At 45.4% G+C, this 11,732-nt stretch overlaps 1 protein-coding gene and 1 pseudogene across 1 annotated transcript; both read right to left on the reverse strand.

The window, feature by feature from the left end:
• Window positions 1-267: 267 nt before the first annotated feature.
• Window positions 268-3,869, reverse strand: LOC141027490 (uncharacterized; annotated as a pseudogene).
• Window positions 3,870-5,081: 1,212 nt separating this feature from the next.
• LOC141026468 (uncharacterized) lies at window positions 5,082-6,987 on the reverse strand. Its single transcript, XM_073503095.1, has 5 exons — window positions 6,808-6,987; window positions 6,497-6,722; window positions 5,648-5,800; window positions 5,395-5,535; window positions 5,082-5,312 (listed from the first exon to the last, which is right to left on the reverse strand). The coding sequence occupies exons 1-5, from the start codon at window positions 6,891-6,893 to the stop codon at window positions 5,082-5,084; spliced, it is 837 nt and encodes a 278-aa protein (XP_073359196.1). The 5' UTR covers window positions 6,894-6,987.
• Between the last annotated feature and the right edge of the window lie 4,745 nt (window positions 6,988-11,732).

Here is an 11,732-nt window from a genome sequence, read left to right on the forward strand (position 1 = left end):
GAATAGATGCTCATCTACACTATTTTTGCTGGTAACCTCTGGTAAAGTCATGTATCTTTTGTTGGTTCCGTAATTCAAGAGGTTATGAGGCTGGTGGATAATATGGGTTGTCAGGGTAAAGTTCATCGTGAGAGATGTATAAGTTAAATCTAATCTTTAGGAATTCAAATTATGACTTTACTATTATTTTTCAGGACACATTTCGTATTCCGTGGCAACGCACGGGCATGCAACTAGTCTATTATAAATCGGCATCCATCCACACACCTAAGCCAGCACCGCCACCAATATCCTGACGCCTTCTTCCCCGACCTGCCCCTCCGCATCGCCGTCTCCATCGCTCACCGCTGCAGCTCCTCCGCTGACATGCCCTTCTTCCCCGGCGAGAACCAGGGGGATCTTCCTGAGCCATTCGACAACCTTGGATACGATGCCCGCCTTGTACGCGATCCAGCCGACATGGCAAGCTCCGATCAGCACTAGAAGCCCGTTTCCCACCTGCGAACACAAAAATACAGAATGCTTCATGCGTCGGCTCTTGATTCATCAAACAAAGGAATATGCCACCATGGATGGACCTTACCAAATGAAGAATCTTCTCTGTAACCCACGGGCTATTTGTGTTTCCCACATAATCGATGAATTGGTAGATGGCGATGAGCATCTCAGCCACTGTAACCTGCGGATGATCACGGAGCGAGTTTTGATTGCCTCCGTCCTCCTTTATCTGCGCAACAAGTTTGAATGGGTGTAAAAATGTTTCAGTACTCTACTTCCCACATCCTGCAGTTATCATGTAGGAGTAATATATGTGCTCTGCTTTGATCAAACTTTTACCTGCTTTTGTATGAGCACGCCTATTTCAAGCAATATAGTAAAAGTTATGATTGCGGGGATCGCAACAGTGTGCCAAGGGTGATCCTTCGGGATTACCATCCTACGGCAAAGCAGGAAAACTCCAGCTACCATTAAGGTTGCCATGCCTACGATATGCAAAAAAGATACAGAGTAGTAGTGAGCTTGGTAGGCAAGTTACTGTTCAAACACTTGCCGATGTATCCAAAACTCTGTTTTTCCTGCTCAAAAAATACAAAACTCTGTTTATTTTCATCTTCCCGTGAATGCTAAACTCTGTTTTTTCTTTCGCGGTAAATGCTAAACTCTGTTGCTAATGCATTAAAGTATCTCCTTCCTTGTCGCAAAGGAAGAATTAGAGTCATCCATTGTCAATATATTTTCATTTTGAGTCAATTACACTGGTGGTGCGAAAACTTGGCGCAAACGGTCATTTTGATGCTAGAAGTTGCGGCATACTGTACATCAAAGTGGTGCAAAAACTTGGTTTTGACGTGCAAATACAGTGCTTATCTCACTTTGCATATGGAACCGGCGCTGACTAGACGCGTGGGGCCTGCCGTCCGGCACTGGACCAGGAGAAATGGGTGTGTGACTTGTTTTTTTTAAGAAACACCCTTGAAATATAATTTTTCTCAAAAAAAACCCTGTTGGCGTGGGAGAGGTGCCATATTTTTCAGCTCGATGAACAGTGGGTCCTACCTATCACGTGAGAGTGAAAATTAAACAAAACGTGCTGCCCATGGGTTTCGAACCCACAACTAGGACGTAAGTAGCAAGCCAGCTAAACCACTCAATCTTTCACGCTCCCACTAACGCAATGGATAACAAACGTATATGTACTTAACCTCGAAGCATATGGAATTTAAACGGGCTGTAGATACTGCGACCCATTTTACACCAGTTCATTTTTTCCTATTTTATTTGTAGAAAGTATGATTATTATAATCTCAGTACAAAAATAAAGTTTGAATATTTGTGTGCACAAATATAGATACGAATGATATAAATTATTTTTAAAAATTGTTGACGTATTATTTATAAAATAATCATTTATTTAAAATAATATTTGTAAGTTACAAAAATATAGTATGATTTAAAAAATAAATATAATCTTAAAATTATAATTCAGAAAAAATATTTTAGTTAAACAAACATTTCCATCATTCGCAAAGTTATCCATAATTTAAAATTTAAACTGTGGATATTAACATTTATTTTTAATAATTTAAATATAAGCCGTGAGTGTGTGATATTTTTTTTGATTAGTTTGTTGCATATTAACTAAATATTTTTGGTATAATACAATAATGTATATTTACTTTTATTATTTAATAATCATCGCTTCTAAATTTAGTATTTATAGCACAAAACTATTTAAACGTAAGTTTTATAACTTCCGTTTTAGAAAAACAAACCGGTGAAACTTGGACCGCAATATCAGCAGCCCATTTAAGTTCCACATGCATACTGGTTAAGTACATATAACGTCCAAATCCGTATTTAAAATTGTAGCGTGATGGGTGCATTGGCCAGCTTGCTTCCATGCTAGGTGCTCATCGTGGGTTCAATTCCGTGCGGCCAAAATTTAGTTTAATTTTCACTCTCCCCCGACAGCAGGGTTTCTTCTAAATATTTCGAGGGTCTTTCTGGAAAAACAAGTCACACACCCCCTTCTCCCGGTCCAGTGGCTAACAGCAGGCCCCATGCGACTAGTCAGCGTTGATTCCATATACAAGCGAAATAAAGCATTGTATTTGCACGTGAAAAGCCAAGTTTTTGCACCACTTTGATGTATGCCACAACTTGTAGCACTAAAGTGACCGTTTGCGCCAAGTTCTAGCACCACCACTGTAATTGAATCTTTCATATTCTGTTTGTGCCATGATAACGGTAATAGAGGATATGACTAAACTCTGTTTTTCCTCAGTGAATAGTAAACTCTGTGTTTCCTCTGTTAATGCTAAACTCTGTTGCTAATGCATCACAGTGAGTTGAATTTTTTTCTTGGAGATGATTTGTACTTCCGATGAACTTTTCCTTGGAGATGCTATGACCACTGTGGCATTGTGCTTGTGCTATGATAATTGTAACAGAGGAATATGACTAGTACTTGATGTCAGGGTCAAAATGAATGCTACTCCATGTACTCCTTCAATTACCTTATACAAGGCCACAAACTCAGATTACACGTACCAATGTAAAATTTAATGTCTATTTTGCAAGCCAACTTTTTTTCGTTAATCATGATCATTAATACACCGCTTGAATGCAAGGAAGGAATGGGAAAGAAGTAGCTATGTGTTATTATGACTACGTGCATGCAAATATTAAACAAGTTAGTAGTATGAGAAACAAAATTAATTTTTTCCTGATTACTGTTAGTGGCCTTGTATAGATGCAAATTGTATTTTTCATACTGGCCTTGTATAAGAGAATGGAGTAGCTAGCATGTTCTGTTTCCCAGAGCAAAACTTTGGGCCTCCGATGGTGCATAAAATTTTAGCATGTCAGCTAAAATTCAACATTCGAGGAAATTTGATTCAATGCCAAGGCTAAGATTTTTCTTCTTTTAGATATTTAATGGAAGAGAACATCTTCCTTAGTGCCATAACAAAGTGGTTCATAATTGAAAACGTACTGGTAATCTGGTATGACCTACCCTGGTCCTGGCCCAAGCTCTGCGATTCATATTGAGATGAGTCGTGATAGCATACAAGTAAAGGAAGAATGCCAGCAAACACACCAGGGCAAGCATCTCAGATCCCTTTGTTTAAACAAAATGATACGCTGTGATGAACATCTTAAAACAGCTGACCGATTTTGCCACCAGCGAGAAATTGTCGAAGAATAACTCGCCGGCATCATTTCGTGCTGAATACATGAACCTGAAAGAAATTAAGCAAATATATGTTGCAGCTGCCTGAAGGATATACGCATACACAAAAGTCGGAGTGGGCATAAAAGCTAGGGAAAATCGCGAATTAAAACCCGGACTCCGGCAAAACCACCATGTTTGGTTCTAGTTTATCGAAAAAACGTGGTCCGAACCGCTCGGCGGACCGATACAAGACCACGTTGGATGACACAACTCGCCTGGTCCGGACATATGCGAGTGTTGTGAGAGTCCGGACGTATGCGAGCATTGTGAGAGTCCGGACGTATGCGAGCGTTGTGAGAGTCGGTGTTGGAGATGCCCTAACTATGCCATGCATGATGCAACTACGCTAGCTGGGCCTCACCAAGGCAGCGACACCACCAACTGATCGAGTCGACAACTAAAGCCATCCCCAGGTTCCCAGTGAGAGCGATGCACGCAACGCCGCTGAGCCCTAAGGCCTTATACAATGCTAGCTGCTTAGGGAGGTGCTTAGAAAAATAAACCGGATTTTTGTGAAGCACCGGTGCCTATTTCTACAGGAGAGACGCCTAACTAAGCGTCTACCATGTACAAATAAGCACCGGTGCTTAAAAAAAGCCCGATTTATTTCTCTAAGCACCTCTCCTAAGCACTTTGCATTGTTCAAGGCCTAACTAGCCAGGCGACGGCGATGGCCAGTGGACAGCGAGCACGGGGACGGTGAGTCACGTGCCACCCTCCCTGGCGTACGTTTGTCAGTTATGAACATAAAAAAAAGGGATATACTCAATATATCCTCATACTTATAACTAAACATTATTTGGCTATTGCATAACTATTATTTGGAATGCAGAAAATTCATAGTTGTACATGCAGTACCAGTGGGCAGCCACCTAACCATACAAATCTAGCAGCACATAAATTTACCGGTAACCAGCTAATATAATACTCCCTGCTATTCATCATAACAAGTGTCGTGTCGCGGTTTTGCACTAAGGTTAAAGTAATTTTAGTTCAATATTGAGACAATTATTTTTGGATCAGAGAGAGTACATGATTAATTTGAATGATTATAACTCATAATTTTCTGCATATACATTAAAAAATATTATAGATGATGCCCTCGTATTTGTATGGGCAGCTAGACTAGTTGGTTATAATAACATTTTTTATTATTAGAACAAAGGGAGTAATACATAACCTGTCAATGGAACAAAATATGATATTCTCACACCGCCATCACTATCATGTCCTGTCCTAGAATAGCCAAATGACACACCGAGTCTGCGTTCGGTAGTACAATAAAGAATCGCTTCAAATATCTTGTGAAATGTATAAATTGGTATCCATCCGCAGTTCCGCATAGCTAAGCCAGCACCGCCACCACTATCCCGACGCCTTCTTCCCCGACCTGCCCCTCCGCATCGCCGTCTCCATCGCTCACCGCTGCAGCTCCTCCGGCGACCTGCTCCTCTTCCCCGGCCAGAAACAGACGGATTTTCCTGAGCCATTCGACAACCTTGGATACGATGCCCGCCTTGTACGCGATCCAGCCGACATGGCAAGCTCCGATCAGCACGGGAAGCCCGCTTCCCACCTACGAACACAAAGTGAAGTAGTGGCTCATGCTTCCACTCTTGATAGATCAAACGAGGGAAGCCACCATGGATGGACCTTACCAAATGAAGAATCTTCTCTGCAACCCAAGGGCTATGTGTATTCCCCACATAATCGACAAATTGGTAGATGGCGATGAGCATCTCGGCCAGTGTAACCTGCAGATCGCGGAGCGAGTTTTGATTGCCTCCATCCTCTTTCATCTGTGACACAAGTTTGAATGGGTGTAAAATTGTTTCAGTAGTTCCCACATCCTGCAGTTATCATGTAGGAGTAATATATGTGTTCTGCTTTGAATTTTGATCGAACTTTTACCTGCTTGTGTATGAGCACGCATGCTTCAAGCAATACAGTAAAAATTATGATTGCGGGGATCGCAACAGTGTGCCAAGAATGATCCTTGGGGATTACCATCCCACGGCAAAGCAAGAAAACTCCAGCTGCCATTAAGGTTGCCATGCCTACAATCTGCAAAAAACGATACAGAGTACTAGTGAGCTTGGTAGGCAAGTTACTGTTCAAACACTTGCCGATGTATTCAAAACTCTGTTTTTTTTCCTTTTCCAGTGAATGCTAAACTCTGTTTTTTTCTTTTGCGGTCAATGCTAAACTCTGTTGCTAATGCGTTAAATTATCACCTTCCTTGTCACAAAGGAAGAATTAGAGTCATCCACGGTCAATATATTTTTAATATATATTCGAATTCTGCTTGTGCCATGATAACGGTATAGAGGACTATGACGAAACTCTGTTTTTCCCCGGTGAATGCTAAACACTGTTGCTAATGCATCACATTGACTTAGAAATTTTTCCTTGGAAGTGCTTTGTACATCAGATGAACTTTTTCTTGGACACGCATTCACCACTGTGGCATTGTGCTCGTGCTATGATAATTATAACAGAGGCATATGACTACCTGATGTCAGGGTCAAAACGGAAGCTACTCCATGTAGCTAGCATGTTCTGTTTCTCGGAGCAGAAAGTTTGGGCCTCCGATGGTGCATAAAGTTTGAGCATGTAAGATATAGTTCAAAATCCTAGGAACATTCTAGTTTATCAGTTCATAGGAAATTTGATTCAATGTCAAGGGTAATTTTTTTTAATTTTAGATATTTACTAAATGGTTCATAATTGAAAACGTACTGGTAGTCTGGTATGACTCACCCTGGTCCTGGCCCAAGCTCCGCGATTTATGTTGAGATGAGTTGTGATAGCATACAAGTGAAGGAAGAAGGCCAGCAAACACACCAGCGCAGGCATCTCGGATCCCTTTGTTTGAACAGAATGGTACGCTGTGATGAACATCTTGAAACAGCTGACCGATTTTGCCACCAGCGAGAAATTGTCGAAGAATAACTCGCCGGCATCAGTACGCGCCGAATACATGAACCTGTAAGACATTAAGGAAATATGCTGTAACTACCTCAAGGAAACTCGTGAATTAAAACCCGTTTGCCAACATTTCTTTATCTTACGTCTGTTGGATGCAGAGCACGAGAGCGACGAAGTTCACGATGCTGTTCATGATCATACGGCCGACAGCGAAAGCTCGAGCCGCCATGTCCTGCAAGTACGTATTTTGATTGCCTTCTTCTCCTGCAGATGTAGTTAGAAGTTGGAGCAGACAACGGAGAGCACACAAGATTTGAAGCTTGAACGGGAGACGTTAGAGGCGCTCGACCGGGACGCCCCATGACGTCAGCATTTAACTGCTGCGGCGGGTTTTCTTTCCACCATCGGATGGAAATGAAGGTCTAATCCGTCAGATGAATGGAGAAGAACGACAATATGATCCATCGCAGCTACTACAATTCAAGGTTTAATTTACCATTCGGGAAAAGGGTCTGTAAGTGACATACCCGTGGTTCTTCTCCAGATGATGGTATCGGCAATAGAAACCTTCTTCCGCAGTTGTACAGTTAGCAGTGGGAGAACAGCACGCCCTGCCGGAGAACACACGCGATTTGAAGCTCGAGCGACTGAAAATCGCGAAGAAACAATGGCGGAGGAGTCGGGGTTCTCGTTCCCGCCGCGGGGGTTCTTGTGGGGGTTGATAAGGAGTTTGGACAGCGACGGCAACCTGAGAAGCGGGGCCCCCCGCTCTTTACTCCTTTGACCATCTCGGCTGTGAACTCTTGGGGTGCAGCTGCCGCACTTTCTCTATGACGCTGAAGTCATCTCGGCTGTGAACTCTTGGGGTGCTGCTGCCACACTTGTCTCAATGACGCTGACATCATATCAGAAACGAGAAATGGCACCGATGTAATTCTATTATCTTTTCTTGCGTGGGTTTTTTCCCACGAACCTTGGAGTATAACCCTCAAAATGTCCGCATCCATCCGGATTGAGCGGTTCGAACCTATTTTGCCATCCAACACAGTACTCCATCGCTCCATGCACCAGTCTGAACCCATTTTGTTATCCAAAGCAGTACTCCATCGGTCCATCAAGCAGTCCAGACATCTGTTTTCGCATAAACCGGAGGCAAACCAGGGGGCTTTATGGGCATGTTGCACTCCTGGGGTCGCTTGATGCGATTCAATCACATGCGGCATCCTTGGTTGTCTGTGCCCTGGCTACTCATGCCTTGGCTACCGAGGTCGTGGCCCGTTCTTCCTCTTGGGCGGAAGATGCCGCCTTTCCGTTTATTGTAATTATGCCTTTGGGCCCATCTATCTGGAGCTTTAATTGGCCGTAATGTGGGAGGACATGAAAGCGAGCAAAGGCAGGCCGCTCTAGTAGTGCTTGATGACAACTATGAAAGGGTGCTATCTCAAAGATTAAACCTTCCCTTCGAAAATGTCCGGGCATGCCAAATACTACGTTTAGCGTAATACTGTCAATGCTTTGGATCCACGCTCCTGGCGTAAAGCCTGTTATTATGGCGCTGCTCGGACTTATTCTTATGGGGTTGATGTGCATCTCCCAGATGGTATCCGCATAGAGCAAGTTTGAGCTATTGCTGCAGTCCATCAGGACACGGGTCAAGCGAAAACCGTTCACAATGTGATCGACTATCAATGCGTCCGCCTCTCCGTAACGGAGTTCGTCCGAACTTATCGGCGGGTTACATATGATCGAAAAATCAAACCTCCCCTTCTGTCGAAGTAGATTGGATGTGAGACCACGAGGGGCCCGTGTTGGCACTCTTCGGACATGAGTCGGGTACATCATGTTAACATCCTTAACCTCGGAAGGAATTTCTTTTGGCCTACAGTGCTTTGCCGGTCTGGCCTCCATTATTGCTGCGACCTCGACCTCTTTCCTAGTGTTCGGCTGATATCTTGCCAGCCTGCTTGATCACCCAGTAGTTTCTGTTAGAGTGAGTCGTCGGCTTGTCAGGGGTGCCATGAATGGCGCACTGCCTATCCAAGATCCGATCCAATGCTGAGGAACCCTCTATCCTTTTGAACAGGTTTCGGTTTGCTGCCTTTGTGCTAATTTGTGGTCGCGGCATTGACTACTCCCTTATCAACATCGATGGTGCTGGGAGTGGTAGGGCGCGTAATGCCCTGAGGTCTGATGTCGACATTGTGTGCCTCGAGGACCCTTGAATTTCAATTTCTACGAGCCATCCATCTATCCTCTCCCGCACAGAATCTAGTAATTTAAATGAATGAGGGTCGTCACCGGCCGGGGTCTTTCGCCCAAGCTCTCGAGCAAGCCGCTCATCGCAGATGTTGTGCTTAAAGGCAGCAATCGCTTCTGCATCCGGACAATCTAAAATTTGATTATTTTTATTTAGGAACTGTCTCCGTAAGTGTTCGGTGGACTCCCCATGCTTCTGCACGATGAGGCCGAGGTCATCAGCATCTGGGGGTTGAATTCGAGTCCCTTGAAAGTTAGCTCAAAAAACCTCCTCGAGCTCCACCCAACTGTTGATTGAATTTGTGGGCAAGTTGTTAAGCCAATGTCGTGCCAATTCTTTAAACTTTAGAGGCATGTATTTGACGGCATGAAGGTTATTTCCATGGGCCATATTGACGTGCATGAGGAAATCCTCAATCCACACTGCTGGGTCTGTGGTTCCATCGTATGGTTCGATATTGATGGGTTTAAACCCATCCGGGAATAGATACTGCACCACCTTGTTAGTAAAACACCTAGGGTGTGTTGCTCCTCGGATCCAAGCTACCGACTGCCAGACGTCTGATGCCGTCTCTTCTTGGTAGCGCGTGTGATTGCGTGCTTGCCCATATTTGGCCAACCAGGCCAGGCGGGTGTTCCTGGTGAAAGGATCGATATAGTTGACTAGAGGGGGGTGAATAGGCAACTAACAATATTTAGCTTTTCTTTACCAATTTAAACTTTGCATCAAAGTAGGTTGTCCAGATATGCAACTAGGTGGGCAACCTATATGATGCAACAACAACAAGCACACAAGCAAGCAAGAGATATAACACAAATAAGCTTGCACAAGTAAAGGCACGAGATAATCAAGAGTGGAGCCGGTGAAGACGAGGATGTGTTACCGAAGTTCCTTCCTTTTGAGGGGAAGTACGTCTCCGTTGGAGCGGTGTGGAGGCACAATGCTCCCCAAGAAGCCACTAGGGCCACCGTATTCTCCTCACGCCCTCACACAATGCGAGATGCCGTGATTCCACTATTGGTGCCCTTGGAGGCGGCGACCGGACCTTTACAAAAAGGGTTGGGGCTATCTCCACAACTTAATTGGAGGCTCCCAACGACACCACGAAGCTTCACCACAATGGAATATGGCTCCGCGGTGACCTCAACCGTCTAGGGTGCTCAAACACCCAAGAGTAACAAGATCCGCAAGGGATTAGTGGGGGGAATCAAATTTCTCTTGGTGGAAGTGTACATTAGGGCCTTCTCAACCAATCCCTAGAAAATGAACAAGTTTGATTGGCTAGGGAGAGAGATCGGGCGAAAATGGAGTTTGGAGCAACAATGGAGCTTACAAATGGAAGAGGTGGTCAACTCGGAGAAGAAGACACCCCTTATATAGTGGAAGAACAAATCCAACCGTTATCCACCAACCCAGCCTGCGCAGCACGGTACTACCGCGCCAGGACCGCGGTACTACCGCAGGGCCCTGCGGTACTACCGCCTGAGTATCACAAACCAGGATAGCCCAAATGCACTGAAGCAGAGGGCAATAGAACCGCTGGCGCGGTACTACCGCTCCTCCTTGCGGTACTACCGCAAGGCAGGGATGTTCCAGATTTTGGGAAGGCACGGACATATAAAAATACATCCGTGGCAACTTCCGCTGAGTTGGAGTCAATGCAAAAATCCGACACGGTAGTACCGTAAGCCAGGAGCGGTACAACCGCGCGGGGTGCGGATGTAAAAAATTACATCCGCTCCTACTGCCGCGCAAGCTGCTGAGCCAGGCCAGAACGCACGGTACTACCGCGCACCGGGCGCAGTACTACCGCGTAGGGCGCGGATGTAAAAAATTACATCCGCCCCTACAACTGCAGCCGCAGCAGCGACTGGCCTGGGGCCACAGTACTACAGCTCCAAAGGAGCGGTACTACCATGGGCGCTTGCGGTACTACCGCGCCTGGGGTCGGTACTACCGCTCCTAGGAGCAGTACTACCGCATGCCCAAGTTCAGCAAACACGACAATTTGCATAGACGAGAAAAGACGGAGGATGCTCCAACGTACCAAAGGAAAGGAGGTGCAAATGGAGTAGACGTGTACGTGATGATTCCACCCAAACCTTTCCAAAGCGGACCCCCTCTTAATAGTACGGCTTTCCTACGACTCAAATCCACCGAAAAGAAACGTAGAGAAATGCCGTCTTGAATAGTCTTCGAGGGGCCCCAAATCGTCTTGTGCCTAGTGATGAGATGTCTGAAATACTCAATGCACACGATTAGTCCGCAAAAGCATTGTCATCAATCACCAAAACATAGCAAGTACAATCTCTACGCATTACTACTCTCCTACTTCCTACTCTTGCATAGATTTGGCCTAAAATCTCAAGAACAACATGCATCTCCCCAAAAACCTAGAAGCAAACAAACGATCCAAAGAGAGAGGGATTTGGGGAGAAACCTTGTTCCATGGCAAGAGCAAGTGGTGGGGAACGATCCCACCGGTCGGAATCCGAGGAGAGCGGCCGGAGACGGAGATCCGGCGAGGGTCTCCGGCGCCGTTCTTGAGCGAGAGAGAGAGAGAGAGAGAGAGAGAGAGAGAGAGAGAGAGAGACGGCGTGGAGAGAAACAGACGAATGGGTATGGGGGAGTTGGAACTCCCCCTGCCCCTCTTAACCCCAACGCGCCCTCGATAGCGTGGTAGTACCGCGTGTCATCGCGGTAGTACCGCCCGGGCGGAAGTACCGCTCCCCCAGGCGGCAGTAAAAAATTACTGCCGCGCTGGGTGCGGAAGTACCGTGCGTTACTCACGCGGTAGTACCGTGGCAGGCC

The sequence above is a fragment of the Aegilops tauschii genome, chromosome 7, assembly GCF_002575655.3.
Source record: "Aegilops tauschii subsp. strangulata cultivar AL8/78 chromosome 7, Aet v6.0, whole genome shotgun sequence".
Classification (NCBI taxonomy): Eukaryota; Viridiplantae; Streptophyta; class Magnoliopsida; order Poales; family Poaceae; genus Aegilops; species Aegilops tauschii.

Excerpts from the sequence above, each read along its gene's own strand:
- LOC141026468 (XM_073503095.1), bottom strand. The coding sequence starts at position 6,893 with ATGGCGGCTCGAGCTTTCGCTGTCGGCCGTATGATCATGAACAGCATC. Across the intron at positions 6,723-6,807 it reads GTGCTCTGCATCCAACAGAC|GTTCATGTATTCGGCGCGTA; the intron begins GTAAGATAAAGA and ends AATGTCTTACAG. Across the intron at positions 5,313-5,394 it reads CAGAGAAGATTCTTCATTTG|GTGGGAAGCGGGCTTCCCGT; the intron begins GTAAGGTCCATC and ends TTGTGTTCGTAG.